Here is a 22,391-nt window from a genome sequence, read left to right as displayed (position 1 = left end):
AAAGGTCCAAAGTCCGTGTTGGGTGAGGTGGTTATAGATGGAGGGAGGGAGGGCATAAACGCCGGATTTTAACACGTGACAGCTTCGCAGTCTCACACCCTCCAGATCAAGGTGTAATTCAAAGGAAGGCCAACAACGGTCCATAAAGAAAATATAGATGGTATAAAGGGGGGTATCTTGTTTTCCCCCTCTCCTATAGGCCTGGGAGGGTCCAAGAGTCCGGGGGGGCTAAGGGGTGGCAGAGGGCCCTCCTGCTCGCTGTGAATACCCCCACTCGTTCCAAAGTCCAAGGCACCGTAATATAATGAATTAAACGAGTGCTATCTGAGATGGTATTCCAGGGGCAGTGGCGGGTGGCTATGAGCGAAGCAACCGGGGCTGAAACAGCAAGTCCAGGGGCCCTAGGGTTGCAGTTGGAGGAGGCTAGGTATTCAGGAGCCAGGCTAAAAGGGAGCCAGATGTCAGGCAGGGGGGTGCACAACAGCGATGGTGGGCTGAAGAAGAAGTTTGCCAAGAGGAAAAATCCAGCCACGCAGAAAATGGAAAAAGGAGGCGGCCACGCTGCTGAGAAAGCCGAGCCAAACAGAGAGGCGGGCAGGGGGCATCCAAAAGGGGCATGGCGACTGTGAACACAGCCAACTGCCCACTTCACGCCATATCGGCAGCTACCCAGATCATTCACCCCCCCTCCGGGGCGGTGGTCATCCAAAGAAGTCCCCAAGGGCTCACCAGGTCTGGCGGGCAGCGTCAAGAGGCATCGCAGGCGCCAAGAAACGGCAGAGAACGCCACCATCGCCAGCGCGCTGCCACCATCAAGCAGCCCTGGTGGTTCAGAAGCCGCTGAATATTGCGTGGACTGGGGTCGTCCGGGAGTGGTAATCCCCCCAGCTATCTGGTGTCTTCGGGTCCCCCAGATCTCAGACATCCCCAGGGACCCTATCGGAAGATTTTGTGGTCCGTTTGGAAGGCTTCCCAGCGCTTCTTCGTCAGATTTGAGCGGAGCGAAAAAGCTCGGTCGCCATTCCAAGCCCGCACATGCGCAGGATATCACCCAGATTCTCCTGGAATCCATTTGGCTCAGTGAGGCACCAGGGATGATCATACTAATGGCTGCCCTCTCCCAACCTCCCTGGAGGGGGTAGGTATAAAATGGTCTTGGAGCTATCAGGGCGTGATTTGACCATGACAGGTCAAATCACCATTATGTCAACATTGCTTCAATAAGAATATTAGATCTGGTATGTGACCACCATTCTGAGTCAGAACTGTGACAGTCTGGAATAGTTAGCTGGACACCACTCTGAGAGTGGATCCCCTTGCTCAGTGATCAGTCTAAATCAGGGATATCAAACTATTAGATCTGGCCCACGGTGCTGCCCTGGAAACAGTGAAGGACAGGCCTGTGGTGCCTTGGCCCAGCCCAGCCCAGCCCAACTGGGCACTGATCTATAGCCTGGTGGGGGCCATCCAGGCCGGAAAGCGGTCAGCCTTAGATCTGTGGGGCTGCCCTACCACCCACTGGGTGTGGAGCCTCGTATCCCTGGCAATTGTCCTCTCCCACAGGCTGACTGCTTTCTGCATGCCTCCCTTTCACCCAGGATGCCAGCCTCTACCTGCTCACTGCCCTCTATGCGTACCCCCAGGGGGCAGGGTCAAAGCAGATGGGTGGTTGCTCACTGGCCTCAGGGCATCCCCGTAGGTCTGATCCAAGGGAGGGTGCAGGGAACAATGCCATCTGTGGCTGAGGTGCACAGCTCTTATGTCAGGTGCCCGGGCTCCATCCAAGCTGAAGAAAGCAGAGAAACAGCGGGATTGCCCTCAAAGATCACTCCATTTCCATGTGCTCATTTGCACGCAGACACCCCATTTTAATGCAGACAGACACTGTGGGGCAACATTTAGTTGAAAAAAGGCATGCTTGTTGTGTTTGAGAACTGTGTCGGAACAGAATGGGTGCCTGAACCTGCGCAATATTATGGCACCGAAGAGCACACATTCTTGGAGCAAAAAGCATTTCTAACCAACTCCTCTCTCTCAAAGGCAAAGAAACTGCGGCAGAGAGGAGACAGATCTTTGCAACTTGAGTCCAGTGTGGCAGGAAGGGAAGGAAAAGCATGAAGTATTTTAGTGGGCTGGGGAGGCCTTGAGGGCCTGTTCTATCACTAGGGCCCCATGGCTTTCCCCACCTTGAGATACCTCATGTGCACTTAACAAAAGGCGCATTAGATTAGCATTAGCAAATGTGTGTACACTGGTATTCTTGAATTGTGAGCTCTTAGGAAAGTATTCCATCCTTGTGTGTTGCAAACAGCCAGTTCCAGTAGGGAAACAGGACAAAGCATAGTGGGGGAAAATATTTTCCTTTGCTATTATATTTCTAGTCTAAATTGGACCATGGCAGGTTCTCTACAGAAGAGCCCTTTTAAGGATTGTGTATTCATAGAAAAGCAAATAATTTACCTGTTCCTAAATGTTAAACCTGTTGCACATAAAAAACAGAGCTCTGATCAACTATCACAGCTATCATTTTGACAGTTTTGCTGTATTGTTGCCTGGATGCACCCACAAAATGCAAGCATTGGATAAACTTAACCTGGTTTGTTCTCAAAGTGGCTACAAACTACTAGCAAAAAGGAGGCTTTTTGAGAAAAATAAGGAAAGGGGAAGAAAGCAAGGGGAAAAAATAAGGAAAGAGGGGAAGAAAAAAACAAAGAGGGAAAGAAAAAGAAAAGGGGAAAAGGCACCATCCCACCCCCCCCCAGCCCTGCTCAGGCATACTCCTTACACCAAGCGATGTGGAGTTTTACTTAAGTTGGAAAACTTGCTGCAAATGAGGTTTATCACAATATTCTCCACAGCTCGAAAAATTGCCCACAAAATGAAACAATAGAGGATTCATGAAATTGAATATGCTTTAATTGCAAACGCATTTTAAATTCATATTGAAATAACATACAATATATCTTTGTATGCAGTTACACGTTACTTCTGCAAACGACAAGTTATTTACCAAAGGTTACTATAAGGTTATGTTATCACTAGTTAACAGCCAATTCCCCATAAAGTACAGTGCAGTGTATAAAGTACAGTGCAATCTTCTGGATGTATATTATCCAAAGTAGGATTTGTATATAAGGGAATCAATCATTCCATTGCAATGTCTGTTTAGTCCAGTGTGAACCAAGATGGACGTTTCCTGTTTCTTTCGATAATTCGCTTGTCTTCATCTTCATTTCTGGGTTTTTCTCCTGTATAGAGCACAACACTTTCTACAGTGGGAGCCTTATGTGGTCCATTTTCCAATAATCTAATTTGATTTTTTATGGCATAGGTTTCCAGTTTAACCTTTTCATAACAATAGCCACAAAGAACATGCTTCTCTTTCAGGTTGCCACATTCAGGACAAATATCTATGTTTCTCTAAAAGAAAAAACAGTCTTAAGGTGAGAGACATTCACAGTAAACCCACCATGAAACAAATGTTCAATTATATTTCTGAACTTGCTTGCAACTTACTCCTATTGATAGGGAAGAACGAAACATATAAAAGCAATGCAAGGGAAACAAAGTCCAATTTTTTCCACAAGGAAATTTAACAAATTACCTTTATTTTTATAAGATGGCCAGAATTCCTTCGTCTGCTACGATTAACTTCAATTGTCCGCCTGGACTTTGGAGCTGGCATCCAAAGTATGCTGTCTAAAAAGCTGGGGTTTTCAAAATACTCTGTTTTCTCTTCCACAGGATTGAATAAAGAATCTGGAGCTGGTATTGCTAAAGCAGGAGCTTAAAGAAAAGATATTAATTCAAATAGTGCCGTATCTTAGTCTATTTAAAATAGTTTAAATTAAATATGGAATAGTAACAACTTTTTAATGGGATTCATTCTGAACTGACTAGCATTTAGATTTTAAACCAAAACATCTGAAGCTGGATTGGTACTGGAGCCCATCCGCAGGGAACTTCAACACATTTATTGAACAATTAAAAATATATTAACATAAGGTTTATTAACCATGACAGTAATTTTAAACACTTAAAAGGAATTAGGTAGCCCTGAAAACAAATGAAATTACTTCTGAATAAATATGTATATAGTGAAATGCACAGGGCTAGGTATCTAAAGTGTGTGTATATTTCATATCATTCAATTGATTAAAAAAAGAGAGAGAAATCGTCTCTTGTTCCTCATCTTTTTTATCTGCCGTCAAGTCAGTTTTTGACTCCTGGCGACTGCCTGGACTATTCCTTGCAGTTTTCTTGTCAAAATTTCAGGAACTGCTTGTCTTGCCTGCTTCTTGGGGCTGAGAGAGTTGCCCAGGTTTTCTAAAAAAGCCTTCAATTCCCTCCTTGGATTGAGCACTTTCAACGAGTGGAAATTTTCCACTGAGCTCCTGAGGATTATCGTGATGGACAGCGCCTTAGAAACCTTACCCCATGGCCCCGCGTGGCCGCCAAGTTGTCCCCAACAGCTTTGGAGAAGACGACGGAGTTTGGGGAAAGGGGATGAGAACACCAACACAGCCGCCATACTCCTTCCTTTCCCAGGACCTCTCGTGGCTCCGCCCACAGGTTTTCTACGAAATCCGGGTAGTGGCCACCGCAAGGAATCCTGGGAAACCGATTCAAACCACCCGCATCGTCATGTCACTGTCACACGTCTTTGGTGAACTACCGTTCTCGTTGTTCGAGTTTTGACTTTCAAACTGCACCAGAGGCTACCCCTGAGAGCACCTGTAGCCCTTCTCGCAGATTCACCATAATTAACGGCACTCCTAGAAATTCAGGGCCACGTGCTGCTTTCGGGAATTATCCGGCAAACTCGTCGTAAAACTGCGGAAATCACGTGCCAAAAAGATTTCTTTCTCTGCGCACGCGTAAGGCTCCCAGCGCACGCAACCGCAGTTAACCTGACGTGGCTGTGAGGCTCGGTGGCGCGAGTTAAAATGGCGGAACGTGGCTACAGTTTTTCTCTCACCACTTTCAGGTAGCTTCTTTTCTTGAAAGGGAAACTTTGAGGCGAATCGTTTGAACGGCCAGCGCGCCCTATGTGGGTCGTATCAGGAGTGAGAAAATCTATTTGCTTGATTGCTTGCTCTTTCTGGAATAATAGAAGGGGAAGTGATTTTGTGGAGTCACTGTTGCTGCTGTTTGTTGCGCATTGTAGAAAGAAGTGGCAGGCAGGTAACAATAATGAATGGGATAAGATCATATTTTTTTCCCTGTAATGCAAGACCGCATTGACTTTGGTAGATTGATTATTGGTACTTGGTAATATATCAAATTAAGTAGCATTGCTACTTAATAGGGAAAATATAACAGGACTGCGATAAACTGTACTGTCGCTTTTTTTTCTTCCTAAGATATGCAAACCGAGTTATAAAATGGCTGAGATACAGTTCTATGACTTTATTGTAATAACTAGGCCATCTACGGTATGACCCTTTGGGTCATTGATTCTGAGATAATCCTTACCAGATTCGTCAGTGCCTTCAATAATAGTTTCTAATATACAGGATTTTTTTTTTAAACTTCAGGGAGATATTCGGAGATGTGTTTGCCTAAAATGTAGCCAAAGTTGAACTGTATACTACAGTCAGACATCAGCAGCTGATCACAAGAAATGTTTTACTATATTTTGTATTATGTCATAAAATGCTTTACGATAATTTTCATATCATAAATTGCTTTATGAAAATTGCCAAATTTCAATGCCACAGAAATCATGTGTCCCAGATTTTGGATGCATTCTCTTAAATAAACTCAAAAGTAAAACTTAAAAGTACTTGAGATACCTTGGTTGTCCTGTTAACATTTATAGACATGGTATTTTTTCAAGATATAAATAAGTTCATTTGTGATTGGCAATAAAAAGGATTGCACAGTTCATTGGTACATTGCTACAATGCTACATTAATGATACAGTATTAAAATTGTGAAACATGACTACACTGAAGTCCGAATAACTTGTCACTATTTTGTGACAATAATCTTGGGCTGGGCTACACATTTTAGTTTCATATAATTAAAGACTGGATATATTATAATTCTGTTTTGTATGCCACTTAATTTCTCAATAGATTTTTTTTCTATGATAGACTATAATGCAAACATTGAACCCATACTTTTAAATATATATGGAACTTGGTTGAAGAATATTCCTCTCAGGGTTGTTTTTTTTTTAGAAAATTAACGGAACTATTCAGGGCTCATTCTTTTAAATTAAGTAAACTTTGATTTCAGTCCTTCAAAAAAAAAGTTAATACACAAGATTAAATATGATTTCATTAAGGGCCAGCCATTAGCACTAATTATAATTACTTTTTGTTTCACTTTTTGTTCTCAGTTTTTCCTAATTTATGTTGAGCTTTTCTACTACTTTTTGATTTTGGGACGTGTGTGTGTGTGTGTGTGTGTGTATGTATGTATATATATGTGTGTGTGTTTGTGTGTGTGTATGATGTTTTGTCAAGGCACTTGGTATGCCCCATACTGCTTCCCTTTTGCCTTTCAGCTGTCCACCCTAGGAGCCTTCCAGGCCGAAACCATTTTGTATTGAATTTTTTTTTGCTGATAAATAAATATGTGTGTGTGTAATATGTATGTATGTACATGTATGTATGTATGTGTGTATTAACCTCACGTGTGAAGATTTTATGGAAAAATATATTGTTAGATTTTGCAAGGGATTCAGTGGAGATTACATTTAATTCAGATTATTTTTCTGAGGATTTGATCTTGGCAACTATACCTGACATTATGTTTATTCAACATCCTTTAGCATATGTAGGCTTTTTGAGCTGTTAGTTGCATAGAACTTTGTAAAGAATTCCCCCCCCCCCAAAAAAAATTAAAAAATGAAATAGCATCTTTTATTTAAAGCTTCCACTTAGGAATTAAAAATATCTGTGACTTTTCCTAAACATTACTGTGTGTGAATTTGTTCTGGAGTAAATTATACTGAATTTATTAATTTCTATGAGACAATTGTCTAACATTTTAGCTCTAGGCAAGTATTTTGCAGAAGGTAAGTTTTAACTTCTGGTACATATTCTAATATACTATGCAATGTGCTCAGTATGTTTTTGTTTAAAATAAATTGTTTTACAAACAAAATATTTTCTTCACAAATATCCCATGAATGAATTATATATATATATATTTCAGTCCTTCTGGAAAGCTTGTTCAAATTGAATATGCTTTGGCAGCTGTTGCAGCAGGAGCTCCATCAGTTGGAATTAAAGGTATTAAAGATTTTTTTTAATTAATATTTACCAACTTTTTTTTAGGGTAAATGCTTTTTTTCCATGCCCTTAGTTGAAATATGAAGTAAGAAAAAAATGATAACATTTTGTTGTCTGCCTAAAAAAAGCTTTTGCTTGGCCCTGTGAAAACAGATTGCTAGAATAAATGTTTGGCCTAATCACACACAATTTCAATTTTGATAATTCATGCATACTACTCAAGTTTCTAACATAAAGTGCATTACACGTTTATGAGAGAGTAACCATATATTTTAGAAGGGCATTATGTCTGTATTATCATGTAGATATAAAGGGTATTTCCAGTGTTTTAAAATATGTATTTAAAACAAGTCAGAAAGACTGATTATTTAGCTGAACATTTATTTTCTATTTAAATAAACATTTCTAAGGAAATTAAAAAAACAGTTATTAGTTCATTTAATCCAGGATATTTTCTGGTTTATTTAAATATTTATATTCCACATTTCAGTTGGAAAGTTACTTAATTTTAGATAAATTTAATACATTTATTTATAAAATAAATCAACATATATAATTTAAAACAAGGGAAATGTAGTATTTAGGCACTGGATGATCTAAGAATTATAAGATCATATAATTAACGAATAGTAAATACAGAGAAAAAGCAATTACAACATTCATGAAAATCTGAGGAGTCATTTTACACTGAGTCTTATTAAAGGGATCATACACTGTATTTTGACTGGAAAAAGAAAAAGGATGAAATAGAATTTATAATGATTGCTTTTTTTATATAATCTATTGAAATGGCAGTTGAATAGTTATAGAAAATATCTGATAAAATGTCTCAAGTATGACACATAAAAATTGATCAGTTTATTGATTTATATATTGAATATTTGAAGTGTCACAAGGGAAGCAGTAGGAAGATTTTCTAATAGTATTAATTTAGTGCATTCTTTTTTATGTAGCTGCAAATGGTGTGGTACTAGCAACAGAGAAAAAGCAGAAATCTATACTGTATGAGGAACGGAGTGTTCACAAAGTGGAACCTATTACTAAACACATAGGTTTGGTATATAGTGGCATGGGCCCTGATTACAGGTAAATGAGAAAAAATATTTAAAAATAATATTAAATGGAAATATTACCTTTGGCCTTTGAGCAGATTGTGAGATAGGTGAAATCAAGTTGGTTAAAAATTATCTACAATTCAACAGGTGTTATACACTATATTGTTTAGAAGGTATATTTGCTAAAAGCTACATTTTTAGCCTTTTAAAAAATATATATATTAGCTACCTGGCTTTGTGCATGATACTATTTTGGATTCTTCTGTGCTCTGCAACAATGTATAAGTTGTTAATTGCCAAGGCTGTAATCCCAGATGTATTTCTTAATGTGAAAATTCAAACCCTTCATTAATAACAGCTAAGCCTTTTTCTGAAAAGTGCATGTCATATATGTGTGTGTACATACACGTATCAGCATTGTGAGACTGACCTGGTAGCGCAATCCATAAAGCTAATGAATTAGTCAATGTCTTTTTTAAAATAATTCTTGGAGATTTGTGGCCTATCACTTTTTAGAATAGTATAAAAATAATTGCTCTCCTATAGAAAAATTTTAAGTACTTATAAATGAATAAGGGGATTATTAGAAGCCAGCATTATTTTGGTTTGTTAACAAATCATGCCAAATAAACATTGCATCTTCTTTTAATCAAGTGATTAAATTAGTGACCAGCAACATGTGGGGACATAGTATACTTGGACTTCAGTAAAGTATTTGACAAAGTAGATCACAGCTCATTTCTTGATAAATAGTATCATCACCAGATGGATTTGCAATTGATTGACCAACCACACTCAGTGGGTAGTGCTCAATGGAACTACATATACAGTGGGGCAAAGAAGTATTTAGTCAGCCACCAATTGTGCAAATTCTCCCACTTAAAAAGATGAGAGAGGCCTGTAATTGACATAGGTAGACCTCAACTATGAGAGACAAAATGAGAAAACAAATACAGACAATCACATTGTCTGATTTGGAAATAATTTATTTGCAAATTATGCTGGAATAATATAAGATCTGCCTTGAGGTGGAGGTTGGACTAAAGCATTTCTTAGATTCTTTCCACACTATGATTCTACGTTCTATTATTATTCAGTAGGTTATACTGATGAAGAAGGTAAGTACCAGAGGCAAGCTAAACAGGGTAAAACACACAGCCTGTTTTACTTTCTGCCAGAGTTATTTCTGTGTGATATGGCGGGCCTATTGATTTTACTCATTTTTCTCCCTGTAACTTCAGTTTCTCTACTAACAATAAGTGAATACCAAAACCATGAAACAAATTTCCACTGTAATTTAATAATCTTTTTTGCTTGTGTGTGTGTGTTTTACTTTGTTTTGTAGAGTACTTGTTCATAGAGCTCGTAAATTGGCTCAGCAATACTACTTGGTTTATCATGAGCCTATTCCAACAGCTCAGCTAGTGCAGAGGATCGCTTCTGTGATGCAAGAGTACACTCAATCTGGGTATGTCACTTGCTTTTAAATAAAATACACTCATTTCTTTATTCTTCAAATTATGCAGGTGGTGACTACACATTTTTTCTGATATACCAGAGAATAATTTTGTAGAGATTATTTAATAAGCATAACCTTGTCATACATAGGAATATGCAAACTCTTCCACTTGCTCTTTTCTAGTTCCCAAGGAAACATACAGTACTACTAATAAAAGAACGCCCTCATAAATAAACAAAAAGAGGCTGCCTGATTATTAATATTGATGGGTATCTGCAGACCACATAATAAGTTTAATTTTTTTTAAAGACATTTTTCATTTAGAGCATTTTAGAGGGTGGCAATCAATAGGGAATGACCAGGCACATTACATTGTGACTGCTCAGCTGTATCTACAGATAATCCATGACTAATGGTGGTAAAACTCAGTCATGTGATCAGCCTGGTTTTATGACTTGCTTTGCTCATAAGTGTGAACACTATAGTTAAGCAAACTCATTTTTTCTTAGAATATGTTTCCTGACAAAGCAGTGAGTGCTGGATTTTTGCAAAACTGACATAAAAGATTGTTGCAAATGGCCATAATTGCAGCAGTATTGCCCAAAGTTCAGTAATGTGATTGCGGAAGGGGGGGGGGAATCCGGCTTATAACTCCCTTTTTCAGGTAAGTTGTAACTGATTGTAAATCAAGGGCTACCTTTATAATTTAGTGCATGTAAATATCTGTTAAATGTATTAAGAGGTCCTTAACACCCCTGGCCCACTAGTGATGGATGAGCACGGGAAGCTCCATTTGTGAAATGGGGTGTTTGCACATGAAACTGTCCTCTTCCCCCTGCCACTACTGGTCCGCAGAACTGGAAGGTTGGATACCACTGTATTAAAATATAAAGGTTCCTAATGTACATAAACTTAAATTATTTTTCTGAAAGAAAATATTCTATTCTTGCCTTTCCTTGCCTTGGTGTGAGATTTTGGTGAATTGGACAGTAGTTACAGCTGTGTGAAAAAGTTGTGCACAGTTTATGGTTTATGACATTTTTGGATAGGCCATTGATTTTATGATATGTATGCAAATATTGTTATATTTAAATAAATACTGGTGGTTTGTAAGTGAAAAGCATAAGCTTTTTGTAATTTGATGCTATTTGGATAGGGATTGTGAATTTTCTTGCCTGCTTACAATGCATGCTTACAATAACTATGAAAACAGATTAACTGATGCATACCCGGTGGCAATTACTAAGGCTGATGCTAGTGTTTTGTTAACATTTTTATTGTTTGTGGCCCTGAAAAGGAGCTTTTAGGTAGCCAAACATGGTTACTAATATGAAATTGGCCAGCCCTTTTTGCTTATCAGCAGGTGGCATTGCTTCGGCATAGACTGTATAAGCCTTTGTATGTGAGCTTTGGTGTCAGTGTGGTGCCAGGCTGCAATAATGGATTCAATCAGCTCCTGCTTGATTTTCGGATGCTTCTTGCTTATTTCATAATCATCTTGGACCACAAGTTCTCAATTGGGTTCAAATCTGGGCTCTGAGCTGGCCATTCCAGGAGTCGAACACCATTCTTCTTCATCCACTGCTGGACAGACTTGGCTTGATGACAAGAAGTATTGTTATCCTGGAAGTAAAGTCCTTCCCTACAAGTTGCTAAGCTGAAGGAAGCATGCTCTTTTCCAGAACTTCATCATACTGTTTGGAATTCATGATCCCCTGTGCGATTTGTATCTGACTAATACCAGAAGCAACGATACAGCCCCAGATAATCACATGCAATGGATGCTTCACAGATAGATTCAGGCAGCAAGGCCTAAATTCTTCAGTTGGAAATCTGACATACTTATTGCACTGATTCCCAGTTCAAGTAAAAATTGCTCTCATCACTGAAGATGACCTTGGCTCACTGTTTATTGGTCCAATCGGCATACTTCTTGGTCCACACATGTCGACAAGAGCAGCGACTGTCTGTGAGCTCTGCAGCCTTTGACCCCTTTGGCAAGTAGTCTGAGACACACTGTACTTGTGCACACTTTTGCATCACATGTTTCACCCCAAATTCTTGTAATCTGAGGTGAGGTGAGCTTCCTGTCAGCCATCGAAATGCATTGCAGAGCCCGATCTTGCTGTTTTACTGACTTTCTTGGTCTTCCAGAGCGGAGCCTGTCATCAACTGAACAGTTATTTGGTATTTTTCAACCACTCTGCTCACTGTGATGCGATGGCATTTCATACACTTGGCTATTTCTGTACAGGAATAGCCCTCTTTATGAAGCACAATGATTCGATGCCACTGCTTAGTACTCAGTACCCGCAGCCAGAGCTAAATTAAATTTTTCAATGCTTTTCATGTTTATTTATATACAGAGTATGACAACATTGATTGGCTCATAGATTTAGCCTCCATGCATTTTGATTGGTCAGCCAAAGCTCGCTGCTGATAGGCTACGTTCGATCCTAACATTCTTGAAAATTTTTTGTTGTGTTTGCACATAAACTCACTCAAAACCTTAAAAAGACTTTGGTTATGTTAATAAAAATTATGCATCTCAATCTGACTACAGAAATTTTCATCAAAGTACAAATCTTGTGTGGTTTCTATGAGTGAAAAGTTGATTAAACATGTGAATACAGCTTAAAACTGTAAGCATGCAGGACTTTTTCATACAGCTGTACAATTTACTGGTATATATGCTGAAATGTCTTCTTATTTTGTAGCATAGATAAGTTCATGATTTATTTTATTTTGCTTTTTTTTCTTCCTTTTGAAGAGCCTTCATTTAGGACATTCTTGAATATATAGTCTGAACAAGAGTGCCACAGTTGCTTGCTGCCTAACCCATGTTGCATTATGCTCTTAAATGAAGAATGAATAACAGAAAATAACTATATCTCAAGGAACTAGCATGACTAATGTCTTAATAAATGAGTTTTCTTAATGTAAGAAATTGAAAAAAAGATTTAAAGTAATATTATTACATTTCAGCAATATTTTAGGGAAAATAAATACTGATGACTTCCTCTGTCACTCCTTTAATAATTTTTCATTTGCAATATGCATTGTTTTCAATCAGTCTTCATGCTAATAAAATTTTCACTTCCTTAATTTCTGCCTTAAAAGCTACTGCTAAAAATATAGGAGCAGTATCAGCAGTGATAAATTTAAAATTATTAACTACATAATGTAACCACATAGTGCTTTAAATTATAAACTGATATGACTGTAAAAAATAAATAACAACAAATATTCAACGTCTTATTAAATCCTGCCCTTGTTTATTTCTGATGTCTTAATAGAGGTGTACGTCCATTTGGAGTGTCACTATTGATATGTGGGTGGAATGAGGGGCGACCATATTTATTCCAGTCGGATCCATCTGTAAGTATTTAAAATGGAATTTCTTCATATCTTTGTATAAAAACTTGGTCTAGCTATTTGATTGAAGAACTTATGAACGGTTTTTCTGCAGTAAATTTTAAGGAAGATATATGTATAATTGATGGTTAAAATTTCCAGGCTAGAATGTTCACAGCTGTTACACAGCTTGGATGGTGAGCTTTAAAATCCTATGAGGGGACTACTAGATCTGGGTAATGAGGTAGCATGTTCGATACCTTTGGTTTTGAGTTCCTAGATTATAAAAAAGCCAGACTTCTTTTTATCTTGTCAAGATTATTTGTAACTTCGTAGCCATTTAGGTGATTCAAATGATAATCTGTTATAAAATATATTCGATTGTCCTGTCTAAATCTCCTGTTTTTGGTAATCTGTATTTATATGTATAGTGACATAAGAATGCTGCTACATATACCCATAAATAAGTCGAGAATTTTTAAGTGTCAGAATTCCCTCTCAAAATTGGGTTTGGCTTATCCACTGACAGGTTTATCTGTTATTATATACAATAATACATTTTAAAAGTGCCCATACATCCAATATGTATTCTTGGATAAACACATCTGCAGATAAGCTGACCTTTAGTCATAATGAAAAATAAACCAATGGATAAACTAATTATGAAAAATAAAATATACAAAAATTTTGACAATCGTCCACAGATAGGCTTATATATTACTATGTATGGTACTTCCCATATTTTCAGAATCTTAGTACAGCTAGTCCTTGACTTTTTAAAGTTTAATTTAATTTATTATTAATTAATAATATTTATTATCTATCTCATTTTGAAGCAACTCTGGATGACTTTGCAGCATTAAAACCATTAAAATAAAAGAAATATTTCTAAAACAATAAAAATGGAAACTACAATGAAAAACAGAATTATAGAAAGAAAATGGGGAGGGAAGGAGAAGGCTGTTCTGAGGGGAGGATGAATTGCCTTTCTATTCATCAACCACTTCCAGTGTGATCCCTCCCTGTTAGAGCCCCATGCCATCTGGCAGAGCCATGTCTTCAGGCTCTTGCAGAAGGACAGGAGGGTGCGAGCAAATTTTCCCCACAGGATACAATATTTCAAAGAGCTGGTGCCATAGCAGAAAAGGTTCTTCTGGACCCTGTCAGCCAAATTTCCTAGATTGAAGGGGTCCACAGCATGCCTCCTTTGCCAGCACAGGTGGGAAGAGTCAGTCCCAGTAGATTAAGATGGTTCCTCAACTAACAGGGCTTTAAGGTAATAAAGGATGGTTCAAAAATAATGGTCTGGGATGAGTGTTTTACGGCCTGTAAACATGTCTGATCATTGCAAAACACTGCACACCCCAACAGTCACATAGTTATAATCTGGGTGCTTGAGAACCTGTTCATATGATGTTTGCTAAGTGACATATTATGTGATTGTCATTTGCAATCTGCATATTCTGCACAAAATAACTGCCTGTCCAAGGATTTCAACCCCAACCCCCCATCCTGTGTGTCTGTGTGTGTGTGTGTGGGTGTGTGTGGCTGAGCAGGTAGTGGCAGATTTCCACCAGTAGTCAGAATAATCCTGAGATAAAATTCCTTTTCTAGACTGTCAGAATGTTTATTACTTTAGCCCATTATTATATCATTCATTTCACAACTGGTGAATACTAGCATAAAACATAAGATGTTTTTTATTTCAGACTTAAATCAAATTTGTTGTATTTTGGAAATTCTGCTGTAACAAAATATGAAGGCGTCTTTCTAGATGGTAGAACAAGGCTAGTACACTTAAAGTACAGGATGTTGTCATTGATAGGATCTAGGTTGACTTCAAGCATGGCATATCCAATGACCTACTTACCTCTTTTACTTGCCACTTCTGATTTTCATGTCTTTTCTGTATTTGTCTTTATCTGCTACTGTCGCTTTTTCTGTTCCTCTCTCTCCATTATGCCAATACTTCTGCTTGGTGTATATGTCTCTATATCAGAACATATACATAATCTGGATTCAGAATGACTAATCTGTGAGTAGAATGTTTGCAGATCTCCAGTGAATACTATTTCTCAAAAGCTTAAAAATAAGTACAGATAGTCCTTGATCTATAACCACAATTGAGCCCAAATTTCTGTTGCTAAGTAAGACAATTGTTAAGTGAGTTTTGCTCCATTTTACAATTCTTGCTACATTGTTAAATGAATTATTGAGATTGTTAAATTAGTAACATGGTCGTTAAGTGAATTTGGTTTCCCCATTGATTTTGCTGCAAAAGGCTGCAAAAGTTAATCACATGACCTCAGGACACTACAACCATCATAAATATGAGTCAATTGCCAAGCATCTAAATTTTGAGCATGTGACCATGGGGATGCCACAACAATAATTTGTGTGAAAAAATATTGTCACTTTTTTAGTGCATTGTAATCTGAATAGTCCCTAAATGAATTGTTGTAGGAAGAGAACTACCTTTATTTGCCTGGTAGTATCATATGCCTCTCATCTCCATGCATTCCGCTTTTATAACTTTTGTATATGAATTTGCACAGTTAGAAAGTTTCCAAGGAATTTCTAGTAATATAAGGTTATTTTTTTTCTATTCTCACTAAGTAGTAAATAAGTATATTATACATTATTTTTATATCTTATTATTAAGAAGATAGCTATAATATAAATATTTCTAATTTGCTGTACTTTTCACCTTCCAGGGAGCATACTTTGCATGGAAAGCAACTGCAATGGGGAAAAATTATGTAAATGGAAAGACATTTCTGGAGAAAAGGTAATACAGAATAGAAATTCCGTAATCTAGTAAATTGTTACAGACTTGTATTCTTATTTGAATTTTCCATTTCTGGATTATTCTTTTTAAGTTCTTGGATGGTTTATAGTTAAATGTTAGTAGTGTTAGAAACTCATATACAATTGACTTTATCAAAATTCATCTTGATAGTGAATTTGGTCCACCATCTTGGTTATTCTATAAAATAGGAATAAGCATCCCCTTCACTCTTAAAAAACAACAACAAAAATTAAGTACTTTTATTTAAGAGAGGAATCTATCATGCTAAAAGGAAAACCAGGGGTCACATTTTTCTTGTATTCTGTTAATATATTTACAATGCTTCCTCTTACTCAAATATCTTGAAGTGATTTACAATGCATAATGTAGCTATGCTATATTTTAAAACAACCTTGAGTAAACCTTTATGTTTGCTTTCTAGACATCAGTGTGGTCATTGCTGGTGACAGTAAGATATTACTAGAGCAGGCCAAGCATTTTTTTGGATTTTTTAAAGTCAATTTTTAGAAGGAATAGAAGGGGTGTTCAGCAGCAAAATGATATCTCAGCACCATTTTGATCCTCGCCCAACCCTAGGGAAAAAACTGTAAGGCTTAATGTATCCATTCTGCCTCTTCAATCCAGTAATTCATACATAAAAAGGGAAGGTTGTAAATGGTTGAATTTGCCATTTTGCAGAAACTGAGGTCTATAAATGGAAATTAAGAGAAATATGCAACAGGTTTTCTACTATGCTGTAACAAAGTGTGAGTCTAGCACTCTCCTACTTTACAAGGATGACTTTAGACTGCACATGGTGTTTTTGAAAATAACAATAGTGATAGCAGGTCTGCACTTTGGAAACTGGTCCAGAACCAGTGAGGGGGTCATAGGAAAATGTAGCAATTTATCAGATTGTTTTCTGGTAAATTGATATTTTGTAATATTTTAGTGAAAAGTCATTTTGTCACATTATATGGATTAGCAAGCTCTTCCAATTCATTTGCAGTTATATCTTCATGGCAGTCCCTGGTATAGTTTGAAAATTTCAAATATGTTTATTGGCACAACAATGGTTTCTTGACCATGAAGAAATAAAAAAAACTTCCTGAATTTATGGGGGCAATTTTGCACATGTGCAATTTTAGTTTTGTAGTTATGGGGGGATATTTTAAATTTCTTAGAAAATGTATGTTCTTTTGCAGATACAATGAAGACTTAGAGCTTGAAGATGCTATTCATACTGCTATCTTAACATTAAAGGTGAAAAATATTCATTTTCAATTTGATAAAATTTTCAAAGTTATTTTAATATTTAATTATTTAACAAAATTGTGCATCTTTTCATTATTAGGAAAGTTTTGAAGGACAGATGACTGAAGATAACATAGAAGTTGGAATCTGTAATGAGGCAGGATTTAGAAGACTCACTCCAACTGAAGTTAAAGATTATCTGGCTGCAATCGCCTAATCTTGATTGATTGATGAAAACACGCATCTGCTCTCACTTTTTAACTTCATTTATATTAGTGGCTTTGGATTTTAATTTCTACTTTATTAAACCTGTAGATTTTTTTAAAGTAATATGGATTCATATGCCACTGAAATATAAAACTAATTAAAACATTAAACAATGTACAAGAATATTTACACAATCTAAAAAAAATAAAAATTGGTGTAACTTCTGATTAAATTTACAAAATACTTCATTACACTAACTTCAAGTGTTGCTATGATTATTTCAAAATTCAGATTTTGAGTCCACAAAGCTTTTCAGATAACAAGGGGTTAAGGTTCTGTAAAGTTTTATACCGATAGGGCTGCTTGAGTAGAACTAGTGTGCAAGGTTTTCCTAACAGAAATTATACTGGGAAGAATTTGTAAAAAAAGAGCCAATGACTTATGTTTATACTGAAGGATTTTTGGAAAGATTTTTTTAAATCTCGAACATTAAAAGGGGGGAGGGACAAGAACCTGCTAAGCATCTAGACAACTATCTGTGAGTACATTGGGTATCCCAGGTTTACTTTGGTGGTAATTCTTCCATGGATTCTTTACCTTGAATTGGCCAGATACTGTATTTGCAACCACCTATATGCAAATCAGAAGGCTGATTACCATATTTTTTGGAATATAAGACGCACCTTTTTACCCCCCAAAAGAGGGTGAAAATCTGGGTGTGTGTCATACTCTGAATGTAGCCCCATGCACATGACCCGCTCATCACATTTTTGGGTAGTTCCAGGTGGTTCCTCCCCCATACACACACTTCCCATTACAAAGTTTCCTGGTAGTAGAACCACACGGATCACTTCCCTGACAGCTGGCCTGCAAGGATTGGGGGGATGGATCTCCCCCATAACACACACCTTCCCCCTCGAACCCGAGCTCCCCTCTGAGCTCTTCCCCTTTGTGCGGACAAAGGCAAAGCAGCCAGTGGTAGGGGAGAGCAGGGAGCCCAGTGGTGGCAGCTTCCCTATCCAGGTGGAACACAATCAGAAGCAGAGGTAGTTCACTGTCCACTCAAAAAGGTGTCATGATAATAAAGCTGTCCTATTGTATGAATATGTATGGAAGAGGGTTGTGGATCTTCAACAGGGCGTGCAGAAGGCAGTAGATCTGAAACGAAGGCATTCCAACTGGTGGAGATCACGGCAACTGCCTTACGCCTTCTGCACAGTGCCTGGTTTGCCAACCGAGTCCCGAGCCTCGTGCTTCCCAGGGCCGTTTCGGGAAGCAGCAAAGGTGCAGGCTTGCTGGGAAGCCTGGCAACATGTTTATGAGATGACAATTATGACAAATCATGGCTTGAACTATCTTGCTTTGCATGTAATGAGTCTATCTCATATATTAAGTTGCTTTACTGAAATAAGTGAACTTTTGCACGATATTCTAATTTTTCGAGTTTCATCTGTAAATGAATGTGAGATTCTCACTAAAGCAGGATGGAGAAAAATCAATTCACAACTATTAATGATACCTTAAAGAGATTGGATATCACTAGAGGGAGGATGCTGTTAATGAAAAATGGGAGTCAAGAAAAGGGATAGTTAAAAGAATGAAAATAACAGTAGTCAATAAAATAGAACGGCAAATAAAGATCTAAAAATTGCCAATAAAAATCCAATCTCTATTGGGAGCATCTGTACTCACTGTTAAACAATAGTCTATTTTATTGGATTGGGTAGCATTGTATCTCGAGAAAAAAAGGTGAAATCACATTCACTCATATACTGTATTTATAGCTCTTAGTGCAAGTGCATTATTGGGAGACTGATTATCTCGATCCATTGAATTATTCTAAACCCAGACTCTATCCCAGCAAAAAGCAACATAATAATTAAGGCTGAGGATGTGACCATCTCAGTAATCACCATAGCAAAAAGGAGGTTCCCATCTTAAAGATCTTTCAGACTGTTGCCCCGCATCCCCGCATATGGCGGCTTCTTATCTAAACCGGAAGCGAGGCTGGCTGGAAAGCGTCCTTCGGAATAACTCGCTGCTGTTTTTCGTGAAATAGAGAGGAAACCGAGGAAACTGCAGTCGGGCTGCTGCCGTAAAGGTCCTATTCTCCTACCTTACTCGTGAGTATTGGCCACTCTTGAAACTTACATGACGCGATGCGAATGGGGGCTTTGAAACCCAAACGGCGGAAGTCTTACTGTAATTGGGAATGAAAAGTCATCCGTGGGATGTTTCTTTTCTGCTGATATTAGAAAGCCAGGATACCGATCAGGGAAGCCTTGGTCAGAGCATAAATGTGAAACAGCCAAGTATCTCGCAATAACGAGTCAAATTTTTGAACAATTTACAGCATCACGAAAGCAGGAATTGATGTTTTGTTATACCCCCGCCCCCGAAGCTGAGAAGGACGCCTGCTATTGCATCACATAAACGGTGGCCTGTATCCAACTCTCCCAATCATCCTTAAAATATAATTGAAAGAGCTTTTAAAATTCTGTGGGGATCTTTGGTGGGGTGAGTGGACACTGAGTGTTAGGAAGAAATAGTCTAGGTTCTTTAGATAACACTGAACTGGCATGAGGAATTCCTCTCTTCTATCAGTTGTGCTAGGGTATTTAAAAAGTGATCATACTGGTGTAATACAATTGCAGCATAGAAAACGTAATATAGAGAGGAGAACACTTAGAGATTCACAAATATTCCCAAACAAACACACTATTAGAGTTTGAACTCTCTTGGAAATCTTGTTATGTAGAGATCTATAGAACAAAGCCTTCCTTGAACAGATGCTCATACCTGCCATTCTCTGGCCACTTGACAGCATGATTTAAAAAATTGAGGTACTGCTGCAGGGATGCCATCTATTTTGGCATCAATATGGATTCAAAGTTTTAAACAAAAATTATAAACAATAATGAAAAGTAATGTAAATCACATGGAAGCTAATATTTGATATATGTATTGTAGAAGCAGTCCAGATCCTAAGCTTGGCTAGTACTTGGAGAAAAGATGAAGGAATCCCAGGGCTATAAGTTAGACTAGTAAGTAAAAATGCTTCCTTACAGGTATGGATTCACTTAGGTATTAGCATGACTGGAGGGATTTTTTATTTTTAATAACTACATTTTTTTATTCTTAGGAATGTTACCAAGATGTCTGCACATTCATTGTTGGCTGAGAGAATTATCCTGGCTAAAGAGCTAATTAAAAGAGCAGAAGCTCTTTGCAGATCCCAAAAACATGGCATAGAAGGTGGAGCAAAACTTTGCAGTAAATTAAAGGCAGAACTAAAATTCTTGCAGAAAGTAGAAGCTGGTAGACTATGCATCAAAGAGTCTCATCTGCAGAGTACAAATCTCACTCATCTGCATGCTGTCATTGACTCAACAGAGAACTTGGAGGGTATTGTTGGGGTTCTCCATGTTTTTACTTATAAGGATTCATTTGGTGAAAAACAAAATTTGGTGGTAGATGTAGTTGCAAATAATGGGCATACTTGGGTGAAAGCAGTTGGTCGAAAAGCTGAAGCTCTGCATAACATTTGGTTGGGCATGGGCCAGTATGGTGACAAGAGTATTATTAAACAAGCAGAGGATTTCCTACAAGCAAGCTGTCAACAACTAGTACAATATTGCAGCCCACACATTATTTTTGCTTTCTACAATGGTTTGTCCAGCCCAATGGCAGAAAGACTAAAAGAGATGGGTATATCTGTGCGGGGAGATATTGTTGCTGTGAACTCATCAACGAACTGCCTTAAAGAAGATCACTGTTTAAGTTCTAATGAATCTGACAATGGGGATGAATGCTTTCAAGTGACTAAAGTAGATCGGGATATCTTAATAGCCAGTGTTGCATTTCCTACAACATTGAAAGTAAATACATGCAATAGGGTTAATTTAGATATTACTACTATGATTACATATATCTCAGCCTTAAGCTATGGAGGCTGTTACTTTATATTCAAAGAGAAAGTTTTAACTGAACAGGCCTTACAAGAACGATGTGAGAGTGTTCTCCCACAATTGGAGGAATTCATGAAGGGCAAAGAATTGTTTGCTTGCGAAACGGCAATCAAAGATTTTCAGATTATTGTAGAAACTATAGGAGGTCCTGGAGAAAAATATAGAGCCACATTGCTTATGGATAGAATCCATGTGGTCCCAGACCAACTCTCTGAATGTGCCTCAAGATTAGTACCTAGCTCTAAAATCAATAGCCGTTCTCTGATCATCTTTGGGACAGGAGATACTTTAAAAGCCATCACTATGACAGCAAACAGTGGCTTTGTTCGGGCAGCAGCAAATCAGGGGGTAAAGTTTAGTGTGTTTATTCATCAACCAAGGGCATTGACAGAAAGCAAAGAAGCTTCTGCCACACCTTTACTAAAGCACTAAGCTGATTCCAAATATTTATACCGTTTATAGCTGAAGGAATTTTAGAAATAGAATAGTGCAATTCATATAAATATTGATCTTATGTAGCCACAGTTTATTCATTTGACTCAACTGAACTGAAAGAAACTTAGGGCAGATATACTTTGTTGTGCTTCACCTACTCATGTATAAGTATGTATAAATGTTATACAACTTGATCGGAGGTGTTGAGCTCATTTTCATTGAGGGCTGTATCAGGGTTGGGGGGGGGGCATGGCCAGCTTCCACTGCCTCAGGTTTGTGGTGGGGAGCATGCCAGTTTCCACTACTGCTGTGCTCACTCTCCTTGGCCAGGTTGCTCATGGTGTGTGTGTATGGGGGGCGGACTGTGGGTCAGCTGGAGGCTCATTCCTCCTCCTTCCGAGGAGATCTGGCTTTGTAACCAAAGGGTCTTTAGAAATAAGATGGGAGACCACCAGGAGAATCAGGAGGAGGGGACAAGGGGATGGCAAGAGGCAACAGGCCAAGTGCTAAAGCAGGATTTCCCTCCCTCTCCCTCTCATAATCTTCCTTCCCTCTTTCCCCTCTCTTCTTTCTTCCCCTCTTTTTTCCTCCCTTGCTCTCTTCCCCTCTTTCCTTCTTTTTCTTTGT

General features: G+C 38.1%; 3 protein-coding genes across 3 annotated transcripts; 2 read left to right on the top strand and 1 right to left on the bottom strand.

Annotated features, from left to right (window-relative positions):
* Window positions 1-3,112: 3,112 nt before the first annotated feature.
* On the bottom strand, window positions 3,113-4,662 carry MRPL32 (mitochondrial ribosomal protein L32). The gene is made up of 3 exons (XM_032236923.1): window positions 4,435-4,662; window positions 3,605-3,786; window positions 3,113-3,420 (listed from the first exon to the last, which is right to left on the bottom strand). The coding sequence occupies exons 1-3, from the start codon at window positions 4,529-4,531 to the stop codon at window positions 3,166-3,168; spliced, it is 534 nt and encodes a 177-aa protein (XP_032092814.1). The 5' UTR covers window positions 4,532-4,662; the 3' UTR covers window positions 3,113-3,165.
* PSMA2 (proteasome 20S subunit alpha 2) lies at window positions 4,623-17,484 on the top strand. Its single transcript, XM_032236921.1, has 8 exons — window positions 4,623-4,987; window positions 7,168-7,244; window positions 8,198-8,330; window positions 9,645-9,767; window positions 13,055-13,136; window positions 15,827-15,900; window positions 17,106-17,163; window positions 17,255-17,484. Exons 1-8 carry the CDS (start codon window positions 4,947-4,949, stop codon window positions 17,369-17,371), a joined length of 705 nt encoding a protein of 234 aa, XP_032092812.1. The 5' UTR covers window positions 4,623-4,946; the 3' UTR covers window positions 17,372-17,484.
* Window positions 17,485-19,394: 1,910 nt separating this feature from the next.
* On the top strand, window positions 19,395-21,958 carry CZH7orf25 (chromosome Z C7orf25 homolog). The gene is made up of 2 exons (XM_032234673.1): window positions 19,395-19,484; window positions 20,504-21,958. The coding sequence occupies exon 2, from the start codon at window positions 20,517-20,519 to the stop codon at window positions 21,759-21,761; it is 1,245 nt and encodes a 414-aa protein (XP_032090564.1). The 5' UTR covers window positions 19,395-19,484; window positions 20,504-20,516; the 3' UTR covers window positions 21,762-21,958.
* The last annotated feature ends 433 nt before the right edge of the window (window positions 21,959-22,391 follow it).

The sequence above is a fragment of the Thamnophis elegans genome, chromosome Z, assembly GCF_009769535.1.
Source record: "Thamnophis elegans isolate rThaEle1 chromosome Z, rThaEle1.pri, whole genome shotgun sequence".
In the NCBI taxonomy this organism is placed as follows: Eukaryota; Metazoa; Chordata; class Lepidosauria; order Squamata; family Colubridae; genus Thamnophis; species Thamnophis elegans.
This window is presented reverse-complemented; position numbering and strand designations above follow the sequence as displayed.

Bases quoted from the DNA above. Each gene is read 5' to 3' on its own strand.
- MRPL32 (XM_032236923.1), bottom strand. From the start codon at position 4,531: ATGGCGGCTGTGTTGGTGTTCTCATCCCCTTTCCCCAAACTCCGTCGT. The intron at 3,787-4,434 runs GTAAGGTTTCTA...CTTTTCTTTAAG, and splicing joins CGGCCACGCGGGGCCATGGG to CTCCTGCTTTAGCAATACCA. The intron at 3,421-3,604 runs GTAATTTGTTAA...TTTTTCTTTTAG, and splicing joins GCCATCTTATAAAAATAAAG to AGAAACATAGATATTTGTCC.
- PSMA2 (XM_032236921.1), top strand. From the start codon at position 4,947: ATGGCGGAACGTGGCTACAGTTTTTCTCTCACCACTTTCAG. The intron at 4,988-7,167 runs GTAGCTTCTTTT...TATATATTTCAG, and splicing joins TTTTCTCTCACCACTTTCAG to TCCTTCTGGAAAGCTTGTTC. The intron at 15,901-17,105 runs GTAATACAGAAT...GTTCTTTTGCAG, and splicing joins AAGACATTTCTGGAGAAAAG to ATACAATGAAGACTTAGAGC.
- CZH7orf25 (XM_032234673.1), top strand. From the start codon at position 20,517: ATGTCTGCACATTCATTGTTGGCTGAGAGAATTATCCTGGCTAAAGAG.